We start from the raw sequence: 17,448 nt of genomic DNA, 5'->3' as shown, positions 1-17,448 counted from the left end.
TGGCCCAAAGCCTTTCACTCGTCATACCAAAATTGGTTTTCAAGGCAGTGAATGCTGCAGCAATTACCCTGTTCCTCTCACACGAACCCAGTGTAAGGCAGTTCAAAACAAAAGCACCAGCCTCAAGTGCTTTCAATGAGTTTTGCCTTAGTTACCTTGTTAGTCTTATCAATTTTATTTATTGATTCATTATTTTTTGCTCCAAAGTTAGAAAGTGTAGCTTCAAAGGCAGCAAGTCCCTTTGGAGCAGAGAAACTAGGATTTGGTAATGATTTGAATTTAATTGCACGTTACCTTCAGCCTCTCCAAACAACAGTTTAATAACTAAGGAGAAAACAATCCAAGAGCACCAAACTGCAAAAGAAAAATAATGAAACAAAAACACCCACAATGCAAGAGAAAAATAAACACTTCACTTCTAATTCAGGAACACAGAAATAGTGAGAAAATAGAGCTGGATAGGGCCTGAAGTTCTCAAGCCATTTATCAGGTGCCTAGTCCCAGGAGAGAAATATTACTTCTGGCAGTTTTTTCTCTAATCTATTTTTAAAGGCATAAATATAAGAGGATCCACATTGTTCCTGCTTGGATCTCTTCTTGTCTTTTTCAAAATCACCTTCCAGAAGACTCCATAACCAAAATCTGAACACCCGAATCAGTGGTGTTTGGATCACCTCATCCTTCAGAAAAAAAAACCAAAAACACTGACCCAACACTCAAATGACAAGCATTTTTAAAGCAGCTTTCAAAAAAGAAACAAAAATTCTGCTTCAAAAATTAGGAGTTTAAATAAGCTAACATGATAAGCACATAGATAATTCAGGAAAATTCAACCACAGCCAAACAGTAAAATGAAAACTGAACTGGGAACTACACAGGTGAGTAATGGAAACATAAAAATGACAGCAAGCACCTTCCACAAGAGACTTTTTATGAAAGAGTAAGATAATTGTCTTGTAGCTGTGCTAATGTACCTATCAAAGTGACATAGTTTATTATTTCCTACTTTAATAGAACCTAACTCACATATTAAGCCTTATCCCTCAGAAATGTTTAAAAATATATTATGAATTCTACTACTTTTGGATTATATTGCCCTGCATTATGCTGGTGTAGGCAAACAATCTACTAAGATGAGAAAATTAGCTCTAAGATACAAAAACATTTTTTTCTGCTTTTCAAGATGTAGAAGTTACCAGTCTTGTTTTGAAGCCAAGAATGCCTACAGTTTGCTGGCCATTTCCAATCATTGTGGGTCAGTCCACAGCTGTGCAGGCACTCAGTTTCAAAGGCATCTTCCACACTTCTCAGTATGTTTCTCCAAGATGAAATTTCTTTCTGAAAGTCACAGTCAAAACATAACTGAGTACCTGACTCTGCATTGCTGTGATCAGTTACTTGCCTTAACATTAACACAGAGAAAACAATGAAAGCAAACATCCTACCACTGCACCCAGATAAGGTAACTGTAAACTGAAAGACAGCTTGCTGAAAGTAACTCTTCTAAGTGGAGTATCTCCAGTATCACCTTGAATAGCAGAAAAGCAGATTATGGAGTTAAAATCATGAAATAATGATAATCAAACTGTAACTCAGAATAGCAAATGCCAGATGAAGCAAATGCCAGATGCAATTTATGAGCTGTTTGCACGTTATTGTACTGCAAAAACAATGACCTGCACAAACTGAACAGATTCCAGCCCAAGCTTCAAGACATTACTGACACTTAAAAAACAGTCCTTTCGGTCTTTTCAGTGTCAAACACCATTTTCACAATGCCTAATTTGTTCACATGTGCAAGTGATCCTTGAGGAAGCAAATGGCAATATTTATGTACAGAGATTTAATAAAAGAGACCAGAGTCACAATCTGTTCAGTTCTGAGCAGGTTAACAAAGTCATGCACCTTGTTTTCCTCACTTATACTAATGGGAACAAGTACTCTGAAACAGCACAGACACCCAATCCTAAACCTGGTCAACCCACCACCTAATGCACTACCAGTTTAACACCATGCAGAGAAATGTCTCACTGAATTTGGAAAGCCATTAGCACTTCTATACCTGAGACAAATTACTGATCTCCTTATCTGTTAGTATCATGAATGTATTTTTGATAGAAAATGCAGCTTTACACACTTAAAGGATGATGTGTCCATTTTAGGCTTGCTCATTCTTAGGTAGTTGTTTCTTCAGAGAGCAGCAGTTGAAACTTAGATGTATGTTGTGAAGGAAGCTGATTACAATTTACACATCCATTTCAGTCTAAGATCCACCCCACCTGCCTGGCCACAAGACAGTAACTCAAAAAATCCCTTTGTTTGCTGCAGAAAGTCACAAGCTGAGAACTATAAAACCACAACATCCTGGAGAAGAAAACATCTGAGCAAGAGAGTGAAAAAAATGTAAGCACGGGTACACTTAAGGTCTGCTGCAAACCTTGGACTGCAGTTTTTGGTCTCTGCTCTGCCACTGAGCCCACTCAGCTCTTTCAGATAACATCAACAGCTGTGGAAGATCATCAAAGCACTGTTTTGCCCTTAATAAAGGAGATGACTGTCAGGCTCAAAACATGTAAGTAATGTGCAAGAGCAAATCCAGCTCAGCCAAGAGAGCTGAATCAGCTAGCAGTGGAAAGGCTTGTGCTGAGAACACAGAGCAAGTACATCCAAGTTGCCTTAGACTGAAATGGCAGGAAAGCATCAAAACAAAAAATGCCAGTATTATCACAGCCTGTCTTCTTCAGAATTTTGTTTTAAAAGGGTAACAACAAGAGTTCCTTAGTTAAGGAAGAGATTCCTTTACAAGGAACCAAAGGCCAATATGAGCAGTGCTTGCCAAAAATACAGCAAGGGTAGACCACCAGTGTGAAGTGTTCACTCCACAAATGCCAAATTTTTAATTGAAAAAAAAAAATTTATTACAACAGAAGACTACAAAGAACTAGCTTCAATGATCAACAAATAAAACTTTACAAAATGCAAACAATGTAATTTCCAACTGTGGAGTGACAGATATCCCAAGTTTACAAACACAACATCTTTTTGTTTATGCCCACTTAAAAATAATTTCCAGTCTGCTTTATTTTCCATCAAATACAGTACACATTTATCCAAACAAAAGCATGTACATTCAATATAGAACATTTTGAGCAAAGCTACAATCTTAGTTCCCATTCACAGTATTTTTAGTGCAATGCACTAACAGGGCCAAATAGTTCTCTATCCATAAAAGTATTTTTACTCCTGATCTTGTGATCAACATTTAGATATATTTTATACAAAAAAGTATATATGAACACGAGGCACCTCCCTAAGTAAGGGAGTGAACCGATATAAAAAACATGGTATTTCATCTGATGTACAATACCTTTCAAATTGTAGCAATTTGACACAAATCACTAAACAAAATATTTTCTAAAAGGTAAAAAATAAAAAAATTAAAAAATAAACAAAAAACCTGAAACAAAACCCATGATTGCATGAAACCTGCCAAGAACTTCATAATGGTAGGCATGCAACTGTTTTACTACAATCTTGATTAAAAGGTTAAAAAAAAGGGTATCTAAACATTTTCCAATTACACAAAGTCAAGTGTTACCCACAGTGGTCATTTATGATTTTGAGAGAAAATATATTTTGAGTATCTCCCAAACTATCCTCCTTTTTTATTAATATTTAATGAAATAAGCTAACATTATAAGTGGTTGTGCACAGATTGTCTATAATACATCAGCAAATATTCACTACCTTCATATTAACATTAGTGTGTTGATCTTTCAAAAATAAACTGAAAAAATAAACTGCAACTATCATTAAAGTGCTTGTGTATAATTTTTTTTTAAAATTAAGGAATAGAGGAATGTGGATATTCTTGTAAACTTTCTAGATGTTTACAAAGTTTTCCTGTGAACCACATATGGAAACAAAATGGAGGTCCTTGAAGCAACTTAGCACAGTGAAATTCAGAATGTCCTTGAACTGGGAAATTAGTCAGCATGAACAAACTGAAATTCATGGCAAATACTAAAAATTAGCAGAATTCAGCCAATAAACACTACATTGTTTGCTCTTATACATTCATTTGTAATAAATTTAAAACAGTGTATAATACAACGTTTACCAAAGTAGGATATCACATCAAAGTTTGAGCTGTCCATCAATTAGCACTGCCAGGGAGGGCCAGTATGCATGATGAATTTTCTGAAGATTTCCTAAATGAGGAAAATCCACCTTCTTCCAAAGCTGCTGCTCATTAACTTGTCTCTGGTGTACTCTTTTTCAATTTCAGGAAGTTTGTTCTATACTGGGTCAAACTACAACTACATAGATATAACTGCTAATTTAGAACCACGTGCATTTCACTTCAACTACTTCAGTGCTTTGGGAAGTGGTACTGTCCCACAAGCAGTCAGAATGATTCTTAATATTGTAAGAAAAACAAACAGCTTATGAAAGTATTTCCTCCTTATAGTACCATTATAAAGAATTAGCAGTTCCACCAACAAACTAAAGTCCTTTTCATTCAAATGAACTTCAAACTTTCCGAACATCACTTGAACCTATCTGAAGAGAAATGGGAATAAATTAATACTTTGAGTTCACCCATATAATTCTCTTTTAAACTACACAACATAAATAATTTACAAGGTTAAATTTTCAATTCTTATTCAAAATGCATAAATCACTCCCCCCTCTAGAATTCAGCATAATTCAGGGTTCAACTCAGTTCATTTTTGAAGTTCTGCCTAATTTGGTCAGGATTTATTAGAAAGTCAGGAAAGCACCACATCATAATGTAATATAACTAGGTGGTTATTCACTGTGAAAGCTGAACTCAAATCAAATCACCTCCCAGAAAATAGCGTTTCAGAGCTGAAACATAGAACAAGGCACATATACTTTGCTTTTTTTTTGCCAAATACGCTAGAATGATTCCGCATGAGGATGTTAAAAACTCCTAAAATTATCACTACAGTCTCTCTTCATCATAGTTTTGTACAATCCCCAACCTTCAGCCATCAGTTGGTCAGTCTGAAACACAAAGTGACTGCACACAAATATTTTCTTTTTTAAAAGGTCCTCTAAAAATAGGCCATGGCAAGGCCTATGGAAAACTGAGTAGCTACAAATACAACCCCTCCAAGTGTAAAAAATTCCAAGAGCACCACATAAGCAAAAGTTTAAAAATTCTAGGGCAGACTTCAGTACATACCAATGCTTAAAGCAAAAACTTTGATAAGATTTGAACAATTTAAAAAACTACATGACCAGAAGTCTCCAAATCTGGGCTTATATAAATAAGCATTAAAATGGAATTCTGAATTTGGTGACTTAAAAGGTCTTTGCAGACACCTAACCCATAATGATTTTAAATCAAAGCAACTAAACAACCAAATTACATTTAAAAACCTGCTCTATGCACTTTTGTTGACAATGTGTGGGCAATACACATTAAAATAAAAATTTAAATTAACAAATGCTAATTCCATTAAGTTCATAGAAATTTTTTGTTATCAGCTTTTACTTTAGTACTTTTAGTACTTCAAGTGGTCGCAGCAAAGTTAATTAAATGAGTTAAGTTATTCAAACCATACAAAATTACAGTTAACTTTAAAAAAATACTATTTTAAAAATGTACTTATATTAGCTTTATTACAGCAGATGCCTTAAGACAGTTTAGAGAGTTGACTTAGTACACTTTAATCTACATTCCATCTTTCTACAATGACAAATTTAATTTTAACTCTTTTCCAAAATGCTGAAAAAGAAACATATTTGTCATCTACTTTTGCATTTTAACCACTAAATCATAAAATATATGGGAAAATACGTTTTCAGCAATAAATCAACAACAGCAAAAGAAATGCAGTGGTATTGTTGGTTTGTTGTTTTTTTTTTTTTAAAAAAAGACAAAACACTTTTTCTTTTTCCTCACCAGACAACAGCTTTAGATCTTGTACTTCTGCCTTTGGTTTTACTTTCTTCAGGTGAATGAGATACATTTGCTTTGTGGGTTTTCTTATGATGTTCTAGAAAAGCTTTTCTGGCAAATGCTTTCCCACATTTATTACATCGGTGCAGAGAAAAGTTTTTTGTTACTTTCACTTCAATGCCAACATCAGCTCCTTCATACTTTTTATTGGGAGAATTAGAGGTGACATCCTGTTTTGAACCCATCTGTTTTGTTTCATCCTTCTGAGAGCCTCTTTTTGTCACCTTATTTAGAACAAGATCAATTGGCTTCTTTATTGCTCTTATTTCTAAACTAGCTGTTATTTTCCCAAGGTAGCGTGGCGACTTTTTGTGAACCACGGTTATGTGTCGGATCACATCGCGCTTGCGACGCGTTTCGTAGGAGCACAGTGGACACCTGTAGTATTTAACATAAATATTATTTCCATCTGTGTGTAATTCAATGTGCTTTGTTAAATTCTGTTTAGACGTAAATTGGCGCTTACAGAGTTTACAGTAAAGCTGCTTGAAGTCAAAGCCAGCTGAAAGTTTTGGCTTCCTGGCTTTTTGCTGGCCACCTGCAGCAGATGCATTGGTTGATTTAGGGGTTGATTTAGGGGTTGATTTGCAGGTTGATTTAGTGGTAGATTTAGAGGTTGATTTAGGGTTTTCAGGGTCCTGTTTAATCTTATTTTTCTGTGCTGACGGTGTGTTCTTTTTCTCATTTGAATGATTTGCTCCCTTTAATTCATTCTGTGGAGAAAGCACAATGGAAGGGGGTGAAGGTTCTACAGAATCTGCTGGTTCAACTTGTATTTCTGTGCCATTGGTAGCATTGTTGGGTCCTTTCTCTCTTTTAAAGTTCTTTCCAGAAAGAGTTATCTTGTGGACAATTTGCATATGCCTTTTCAGCATTATCTGTGAACTATATTTCCTCTTGCACAGAAGGCATTTGCATGCACTTAAATTGTATTCAGCCTTTGAAGACGACTTTTGTTTTCTGGTCTTAAGAGATTTTTTAGCAGAAACTGTATCCAAGAACAAAGGTTGCCCAGGCTTTGTAGCTATATCAGGAGTAATGGAATCCCTTCTTAATCCTCTATGAACTTCATCAAAATGCCTCCTTACATTGGCTTTTGTAGCAAATGATTTATAACACACAGGACAACTCCTACCTAACGCGACAAGAACATTCTTATTTCGTCCTCTTGCAGAGCATTGGTTTGGTTTCTTTTTTGTTTCTATATACTTCTTTAGTTCTTCCATCTTCTTTTTGTGTACTTTTCGAATGTGCCGGCGTACACTGCGTCTTGAATGAAATTCCTTCCTACAGAGGCAACAAATCAATTGGTGGCCATAATCAGAATTATCCAGAGAGTCCAAGTCAGCATTTACCGCTGGTGGCTGTTCTTCAGGAGTAGATATCACCTTGTTTGTAACAGGATCAGCAGGAGGTAGCTCTAGAGTATCCCCAGCTGGGACTGGGGCTGGAGCTGAAACAGTCTTGGGTTGCTCAGTGCTGGGTTCCTGGATCTGCACTGGAGCTTGATCGGGGGTATGGCTACTTTCTGTGTTCTCATCTGGGCTATCAGTCCTTGACACATATTGAAATACAGCATTTTGATTAGTTTCTATAGGTTCCAATGTAATTATATATTCTTGCTTATCTACCCTTGGATAGATTGCTTCAAGAAGGTCATTTATGGCTTGACTCTGCTTATCTTTTGTATGTGGGAGGTCTGTGAAAAGAAGAAAAGGTATTTTTAATGATTTGGTAATTTCCAATTATTTCAATTTCAAAGTAGCTTTTAACCACTACGTGAATTAAATCTACAAATTTCCACAAATCCTCTTTTGTACTCTTTGAACACTCAAAGGCTTTGAGTAATCATTGCAAGTTGCCTTTTTATTAAAAGCCAGCATCGGAAATAACCCTCCTGGTGTGCTAATGTGAAAGCCACCTGAACTAAGTATCTGTATGACTGGAATTAAGCTAGTCTTTAAAAAACTGTATCAATTGCAAGAATAACATCATTCGACTGAGCTTGTTCTGCAGGTGTGCAACTAAGCCTGAAGTATCATTAAAAACCGATTTTCCTACTGTGGGTTACAGGCACTCACAATAAAGGAACCTAATTCTGGAAATAAGCCCTTCTCTGTGAATTCTGAACCTCTGTAAATCCTTACCAAAGAATGAAACATCTGTGTAACCTGAGCATTGCATGCAGATATAAGTAGATCATATTTTACAGGTCTCAGTAAAATTCTCCCTTTGAATGCCAAATTAGTTGAGTGCTGTAGTTCCCAGTGTGACACTCAGAGCATCCTCAATGGCACAACTAGGAAGCTGGGGTCCTACAGCAAAAAGGTGAGGCACTGAGATGACACAGCTCAAATTATTGTGGATCATTTTAAAGATGTGAGTCCTGGTAACAGCTAATTAAAAACCCACAGTCAGAGTTATTCCTTCCACGCACCCAGCAATAAATGGAAAGTGCCAGTACAAAAAATAGGCGTTTTGTAGCTCCAAACCCATTTTTAACACTGAATTTTTAACAGCTTTTACAGTCAGTTTCAAATGAGCCTATCTATATAGCTTTCACCAAGAGTAAAAAAGTCTTTCCTATTTTATAGTACCTTTTAAGACTACTTCATGACTATATTGAGTGCATGGATTTTTCACCATGGTGTGCTGAACTTTGATTCCCAGCTCTTGTTCACTATCTTTGACTTATTGAAAACTCCCACTTAATCCAATAACTATACTCAATTTTATATAAAGCAAAAGTATTTATACAGTTTTATTCAGAGTGTGTAATATTATCCCTTTTATTTGCACATCATAGTGAACACTGGAAGTTATTTTATTTCTGTGTTACTTGCATGCTATTTCATATTAACATATGGAAGTTAATCAGAAAGTTAAAAGAAAGCTAGAATGCCAGGAGCTGGATATTAAGTCTTTCCTCAGAGTAACCTTATTTTGCTTAGAAACTATTACATCTAAAGTCACATGCACTTCTAACCTTGCTTTGTAACTACAAGTCACCTCTTGTCACAGAGAAGCTCTGTGACTCTCTAACTGGCCAAGTTAGCTCATTGAAGGAAGGGCACAGTACCAGCTTTTTCACCTTCTCCTTACAGCTGACACCATGTCAGAAAAAAATCATCAAAGTATATCTCTGTTCCTAATCTTTGAAATATTGAGGCAGTAAGGCATTAATCAGGAAAGAAAAATCCTCATTGCCCCTACATTGATCTAGTGAAGAGATCAAGATAATTAGCTCTACAAACACTTTTGAATGCCGGCACATTTCCAAATTAATCAACTTTACTCAGATTAACAAAAAAGTAATCACTGAAATGAGACTATAATAAATTTCTTTTTCCATAAAAAAATATATTTCTTAACTTTTTCCTCATCATTTAAGTAACTTCTTTTAATAATAAAGCTTATTTTCCACAACAAAGATGTTGGGCTAGGCATGATCACATAGGATATGTTAAAGCAGCATATGGTGAAGTGAAGCAGGGGAAAAGAGACAGCATTATTCAAGCACAGATCCTTAAACAGAAGGGTAAACTTTTAGTCTGTGTTTCATACTGACTAAAACCAAAAGACTGCATCCATGACACAAGCACTGTATTCTCTCACTACAGGAGAATATTAAGGATATTGACCCAGGTCACTTCACAGGAGCAACCAAAATCCATCTGAGCTATGATGGCCTAAAACTGAAACACCCTGTTAGAGTCACTGCCTTCTGTAAGATTGACTTCCCAGTCCTTTGACATGCTTTTGGTATCTTTCACAGTAAAGGACAGATGGGAAAGAAAAAGGGGAAGAAGGAATAAAAAGCATTAAGAGTGACAATTAAAAGACTAGATGTATAAACTAGCTATCTAATTATGATATTGGCATGGCTCTTGGTTGTTAATTCATATAAAGTCATTAGTGTAGCTCCTTCAATAACATAAAAGTGATCTACATACATTACACACTACAGAAATTTAGATCCACCTTGGTTTTTTGCATTTTGTTTCAGGTGTTTTTGTAAATGGTAATGAAAGATAAATTTTTCAACTTCACAGAGCTTTATTAAACATTTAAATTAATAAGACTTACTATCATCCATCTGAAGACTTGGAGGACAATAAAACTTTTTGTGAGTAATTAAATTTGGTAATCCTCTGAAGAGACTCCGGCACAATTTACACTCAAAAATGGTGTCCACGTCTCTTAACAAGATATGTTTAAGTTGTTTCGTTCCTGTAATAAAATAAATATTACACTTATGGAAGACTTTCTGTTCACTTCTTAATTCACATCGTCCCATGAAAGTGGAAACATTTCAGACCACAAATAATTACAATAGCATTTTATCTTTTGTTAGTGCTACTTCATTTGTACTGAAAGTTTATGATACATGCTCCAAATTTCACTATGAACACAAGACTGGGATTAAAAAAATCCCTCAAGGATTACACACATTACAGTTTACAGAGAAAGTGCAATGATTTACAATAAAAACTAGCATCTAACATTAGGAAAGACTTCTTACTACAGTATTTGATTGTTGCAATACAATTGCCCAATAGGAAATAATAAGCACCTAGAGCATTTAAAGAAGCCTGTAGTATTTTTTCTTTAGGCTAAGAAAACAAGACACATATAGCTATTTCACATAGAAATGGCACCTGGTAAGGCAAAAAACTAAAGGATTGAATAAACCAAAGAGAATAACTAACAGGTCAGGAAATGTTACTACCCTTAGATATCTAACCCAAGTCCAAGATGATGACACTTAGGTGAGATAGTAGAAATGCAGGCATATTTTCAGCCTGAAGAAAGGAAAATACATACAACTTAATCTGAAATATCTCTATTAAAACATAATGTGATAAAATATGCCATCTTTCCAGACAATCACTCATTGTATACAAAGATGGTTAGATCTAGCATTGTTGAAGTATTCCAGCTCCTGCCATGCTTTTTACTCTTCAAACTGTAAGTCCTTCATTTCTCATCTCATGAAAATTTAGCATGTTAGGCCTAAAATTAGCAACAGATTACTAAATGATGCTTTCCCACTCCAAATTAGAAAGAAGCACTAACTAACCAAATTCAGCTATTTTACTTATCTTGACTTTTCTTAGAATTTAATTATTCAAAACTAATCAAACAAGGAAAAATATAATGACCTAGACCATCAATAAATAATATCAAACATCTATGAAAGAGCAGCAGCAAGACATTCTGCAAGCTGAACTACAAGGTCAAGTGTTCTGTCATCTCATCACACTTCTCCTAAGAATTCTTTTCAAAGATCAAACACACCACAGAACTATTTTCTAAATTAAAATTTTCAAATATTAATAATTTCCTAATAGGCAATAGTTCTTCAATACAAATGGGCCTTACCAAGAAAACTCATTTCTTGGTGCAATAAGAGTACTACAAAGCTTTCCAAATCTGAGTTTTAGCAAAGCATAGTATCTTCTTCAACAATTCCTTAAAAATGGTATCCAAACTTGACCATCTGAGGCTACCACAGTTTCTGTCCCCTCCTATGCCTTCCCAAGCCATATCCACTGCTCTTTGAGTGTTACTAACTTCACCCTCACTTGACCTGCATTTTTACAGAATACCAGACTATATTTACTACTATATATACTACTATATTTAGATATAGCAACAAATAAAAACTGTGCAGAGTTCCCCCCAAAAGCAAGTTGTTTACTGTGATCTCACCAACATTTGAATTTCACATATAAAGAAAATCCAGTTGAACAAAACTGAAGATGCACCATGTACAGAAAATTCCATGCTGTTCACACATGCCCTAGCCACAAGCCTCATTCTCAAAAAAAATAAATTCTCCATTACTACCCAGTCAAGGAACATACAGGTTCCTCATTCTCTGTCCTGTTATATTCAGTCCCTGTTCAGGACTGAAATGGTTTTTTCCAATACAAATTACTGGATTTAAGAATTACTGGATGAAATTATATGACACACTGGAGATCATACTATATGACATGGTAGTCATTCTGGCTTCAAATCATCCTTATACATCTGTGAAACTTTTCACAGATGAGAGTAAAGAAAAATTATCGGTCCTTTTGAAATAAACTGCAGACATTCAGAAACTTCTTGAAACAGCAAAAAAAGATTTAACTTACTGAAGTCTTCTCTCTTTTTTAGTTACATTTAATTGTATATTGTGATGCTAATGCAGGTGATACCTTGTCAAATTCTGTTAATATGTGTAAATGTTGATGCTAGAATAACATCAAAGTCACAATAAATCAGTAGAGCGCACCAGTCATAAATATCTCTTTCAGAAATTCCAAAATTTATGCCTCTTGCAAGCAGTTTCTTTTTTAGAAAAAAAAAATTTCAAATTCACTTTTTATTCTTAATGCTTTGAATGACAGAAGCTTTTGATAAAATTATTTAAACAGTTATGTGCAATACTCTGTCATAAACTTCTATTCCTTTACCACAAGAATCAAATACTCTCTTTCCATAATGAAATGTGGCTTGTTCAAAACCAGCCAGTAAAATCTTTGTCTGAGTCCTCTTGCCTTCTGTCTGACCTCCCTGATGCAGGATGCAGCTGACTGATGATATCAAAGTAAGCTATCAACACCTGCCAGCGAGGATGATCTGGAAGCAGCTCAGAGACAAAGTACCTGCAACTAGTTTGTGCTGTTACCAGCAGATATTCCATTCATCTGCTTCAAGCAAAAGAACCCTGTCATGCATCTCTGAGGCCTCAGGCAAACTAAAAAAGGTTCCTAATGAATGACCACACATCCTGTTTTTGCATTAAGTTATTAAAACGCTTGTGGACAACTTCAATACTGTGCCCATTTACAAGACTCAGACAGGACATGCATCTCATTGTTTTTATACACGACACATTTCACATACTTAAAAGATCTACAGGAAAATAATCCAGAAATGCATAGATAGTAGCACTAAAGAAGTTGTGAAAGTAAAATGTTTGGTTTGCCACATCAGAAGTGTAAAAACAGCTTGAAAACATTGAAGGTTTCAATCTTCCCTGGCATGCCTCCCCAGATGCTTAGCTGTTCATTGCTATGTATTGCAACTCCCAAAATCAATCAAGGAAGACCTTAAAAGTAATATTAGGAAGCAATTTAAGATGTTCAAGATTTAGTTTTTTCTTCACCTCAGGAGTTTTTATGATAAACTCATTGATAATAGCAGCAGAAATGACACAAGGCAGAACAACAAACTTAATTTTTAAGGTTTTTGAAGGAAAACTATACAGCAAGATCTGTATCTTCATCACTTTCTATGAAAACCCTTATTAAAAGGAATATCTAATTCCAAAAATCTACAAATATTTTGCAAATATGCATAAAGTCAGGTGCTGGTTACTTTAATACACTGAATAAACATAACCCTTTTAACAAGGTAATGAACTTATTAAGGGTCAGGCATGGTTTCCTACCTGATCGAAAACACTCAATGATTTGTTGAATACCAGATTTTGATGTCTGCAGAGGCTGCTGCAATAACGGAGGATCACCAGGTTCCAACAGATGCACTGAAATATATAAAAAGATAATAAGCCATTAGAAAACACTCAGGTAATTTTTGTAATTTAGGAATCTTCCATACATACAGTAAACTAGTTAAAAAGAACAGCTAGGACTACAGTAAAAGTAGCCTTACTCTAAAATTTTCAATTATATTGAATTAAAAAACAGTCAACAGTGAATTTTCCAGCTATGATACCTTCTGACAATTTGCTGTCATTTTGATCACTTTTTTGTCTGTATTCAAAGCTACACGTAACAAAACATAGAAACATAAAAATAGAAAACCAAATTAACTCAGTAGAAATATCTCTAAATTAAAGGAATTCCCCAGAACAATCTACTTGACTCCCATTGTTAAAACCAAATGACATGTACAAAAGAGCATTACCAAATAGCAATTTAATAACAAATTATTAATTTATTACCAGCATTACCAAATACTTCACAGCACACCACATGACTTCAATGTTGCCAGTATGCACCTAAACACTGAAGCCAAATTTAAAGTAGCAACAATCAGAAAAACAGCACAAGCACAGCTACATAGCATATACCAAAAAAACCTAGCACAGTATTTTTAACCAGGAAAGCTGCATTCAGTAAACTCTTCAGGCTCAAATAAACTGCTGAGGGAATACTTTATTTCTGATGTTTCTTTCCATATCATCTTTGTTGGAATGTTGGGGGACACAAGACAGATGATGGACTTTGGACCTGGTTAACATAAGAGATTTGTTAATGGGGTGCCTTGGCAAAAGCAAACAGAACTTTGAAAATTAGACCTAAATTGCAGGAAGATTAAATCAAACAGGTTTACAGGGAAAAGAAAATCCCATTAAACTCTGCAAGCAAGAGATACTGATACATGCTTAAGTTTGTGTATGTGAATTTAACCTAATCATTGTAGTACACATTACTAGTCTCCCTGAAATAATACAGAAGTGTTTGTATACCACAATAAAATCGGATTCTGATCACCAAATCAGTCTCCCTCTCTCCATCGCAGATGCATATTCTTTGCAAAAGCTATTGAAACTAAAACATATATTAATCAGATTCTTTAGCAGTTCCAATATGCAGTATTTATGCACATGAAAATTAATAGCACTCCATTGCTGTATATAGATATGGCAATTAAGCCTTCCCCAGAGGGAACCCAGATTTACAGGAATAAGAACACTTCTTGAAGAATGTGTTCCAAAATCATTAGTTAGGTCTTATTCTATATTTCTTACTGACTAAACAGCCAGCCTTGCTTTTCATAAACTGGCTCCCACCTTAACCATTTGGTTTGATTTTAACCCCATTGTAAGGTTTTCATTTCTAAATGTAGCACTGAGATCTCTAAGAAATTTATTTTTAATAAAGGCCAGTTGAGGCATAGTATGAAACTAGAAAATAAGTGCAAAAAGACTAAACAAATTATGACTGGAATGTTGAGCTAAAAGGTCAAAAATAAATTCTAGCGGAATACAACAGCAGAAAACAAAGCACTGTAAAAAAGGACAACAGAATGAACATTCCACCCAAGTATCCTGGTCCCATAATATACTGTAATAAATACACACACATAACAACCATGACGAATCAGCTAATCATTTGGGGATCTCTAACACAATGCCATATTGTATTTTACTAACCTAATCCCTACACTTCAAAATAAAACATTTTGGTTTGTATATAGCCAACTGTATGTACAACTGACAGCAACAGGAGTAAGACAAGTAAAGAAGACCTAACACATCACTGTTAATTTGTCAGATAAGAAAAATATTTTTGTGTTTTTAAAGCATTAGAACAACACAAAACCATTTCATCATCAACACAAAGAAATGTTTCTACTAACTGAACAATATCTACTCTCAAATTACATTTCACTAAAGGGGCATAATCAAAGTCAGCGTGCTCACATTTTCATCTGTTAATTCCCCAAAACGATGCCTCTCTTCTCAAAACAGAAGTGAAAGCATCCAAATTGCACCTTTCTTTCAAAAACGTAAGCGAAAGCATCCAAATAAATGCCACAACAAGGCAAAAAGAAACAAAATAGCCTTTAAAAATACCAATTATAACAATAAGCAGAATAATTTCAAAAGCATCAGGTTGGCTGAACCTTCAGAATATTCATTACAGTGTCCACTGATGGCATCTTTCACATCACTCAGGCCTGGAATGTGAAGAGTTGTTTTAGGTGGGGTTTTTCACCTCTGAGACTAAGATTTTCAATTTCACCAGAGTTTACTAGAGAACACAGAGTAAAAATATAAACAACAAATGCAAATGATTGCTAGAAACACCATTTTACAAAAAAAAAAAAAAAACTGAGAACACTGCAGTTTTTGGAAACAAAATGATGAGTTGTTTTACACATGCTCTTGACTTCCTCTGCTCACTTCATACGCGCATGTGGTGGCCTGAGGATTATCCCACGTGCAGGAACTAAAACAGACTCTTCCTGAAATGATTTTAAGGTGATAGTTCACGGATACAAAACAAAACACATTTCCAAACAAAATTCAGAGACTTTTTATACCTAGAGCTGACACTCGTGATATACATTCGCATTCTCACAAGAGTTTCCGCAAGCTTTTCATGAAGGAGACATGCAAAACAACCCAAGCATCACACACCACCATACCTGGTTCACAGCATCCATGGTGATGGTGGTCAGTCTGACAACACTTGTCCCTTAGAGGCATTTTCCGTGTGCACGACCTACTTTCCTTCTACATCCAGCAGCTCGTTTCTGCTAAAATAAGCAAATTAGCGGTCACCGCCGAAGCGCAAGGGGCTCAGGAGCGCGCCATCCCCGCACTTCCTACGGCCGGGCAGGCCGGAGCAGCGGCACCCCTGGCGCAGGAGAAAGTCCCATTGTTTTCGGCAGGTCTCACGACGCCCTCTGCAACGGCGGCGGCGAGCACGGCCCCGCTCCCGCCCCGCCGCCACCTGCGCCTCGGCCGCGGGCAGAGCCCCGGGCCGCCGCCCTGCCCGCCCAGCCCGGCCCGGCCCGGCCGCACGGCCCCGCGCCCCCTCCATGGTGGCCCCGCCGCGCTCCATCCCCACCTCGCAGCCTCGTCCCGCAGCCCCGCCGGTGGGACGGCGTCCCTGGGGTCCGGTGGTGCGAGCCGCGCTCTCGGCACCCGGGGCAGCCGCGCTCCCGCCGCCGGGCCGGGCGCTCCGCGGCGCTGCCGGAGCCGGAGCGGGGCGCGCCCGCCACGCGCGGCCGGGCGGGAGGGGCGCGCGGCCGCAGGTGACAGCGGACGCCGAGGCCAAGACGGGGCGGGCGCGACGGGCGGGCGCCGCGGGCCGGCCCTACCTGGAGAGGACGGGCGGCTTCTCCCTTCCCGAATTAAACTTTATTCGCCCCTGTCCCGCCAGAGCGGCGGCCGCTGACCCCGGAGCCGGATGGGCACGGGGGCAGGAAGTGACTGCGGTCCTGGCGGCGAGAGCCCGCGCAGTGCGCAGGCGCCGCTCCCCGGCCTGGCCGCACAGGTGCCGGGCGGCGGGGGTGGCCCGGCCCGCGGGGCTGTGGCGGGGCGCGGGAGGAGCCCCGGGCGGGCTGAGGCGCAGCGCCGGGCACGGGACCGATCCGCCGGCGGGAACCCGCGCTGTCTTTGTCCCGGCGGGGATAAAGGCCCGCGCTGACCGCCCGTGTATCCTTGGCGCACCGGTGCCGGGACGCACGTGGGAGCAGCCAACATCCCTGGAGCTGGCATTTCTGCCCCCTTGCAGCCTGGTCTGCGCCTTGACAGTGTAAAAAAATATGAACTGTTATAAACAAAAAATCTGCCAATATTTTTTGTGAGAAAAGAGTTACAAAGATTAGTCAGACCAGAGTTGCTGCTGGGGTGCTGCTTGTTTGTTATGATAATTACAAGTCGTTGTCGTTAATAACTCTCTTTTGTATCAGTTAAGGCCCTG

At 37.6% G+C, this 17,448-nt stretch overlaps 1 protein-coding gene across 6 annotated transcripts; it reads right to left on the bottom strand.

Moving 5' to 3' along the window:
* Positions 1-1,170: 1,170 nt before the first annotated feature.
* On the bottom strand, positions 1,171-16,893 carry ZNF800 (zinc finger protein 800). 6 transcript variants are annotated; one of them, XM_059473014.1, is made up of 6 exons: positions 16,844-16,893; positions 16,166-16,273; positions 13,437-13,532; positions 10,079-10,222; positions 5,936-7,691; positions 1,171-1,338 (listed from the first exon to the last, which is right to left on the bottom strand). In XM_059473014.1, coding segments are annotated over exons 2-6 (2,058 nt in total). In that variant the 5' UTR covers positions 16,227-16,273; positions 16,844-16,893; the 3' UTR covers positions 1,171-1,337. The 6 variants fall into 6 exon arrangements, with proteins under 6 accessions (XP_059328997.1, XP_059328996.1, XP_059328993.1 ...); XM_059473013.1 differs by lacking the exon at positions 1,171-1,338 and adding an exon at positions 2,867-4,563; XM_059473010.1 differs by lacking the exon at positions 1,171-1,338 and having other exon boundaries at positions 2,867-7,691.
* Positions 16,894-17,448: the final 555 nt, after the last annotated feature.

Source organism: Ammospiza nelsoni, chromosome 5 (genome assembly GCF_027579445.1).
Source record: "Ammospiza nelsoni isolate bAmmNel1 chromosome 5, bAmmNel1.pri, whole genome shotgun sequence".
Classification (NCBI taxonomy): domain Eukaryota; kingdom Metazoa; phylum Chordata; class Aves; order Passeriformes; family Passerellidae; genus Ammospiza; species Ammospiza nelsoni.
The sequence above is the reverse complement of the archived record's forward strand: the minus strand, read 5'-3'. Positions and strand labels throughout refer to the sequence as shown.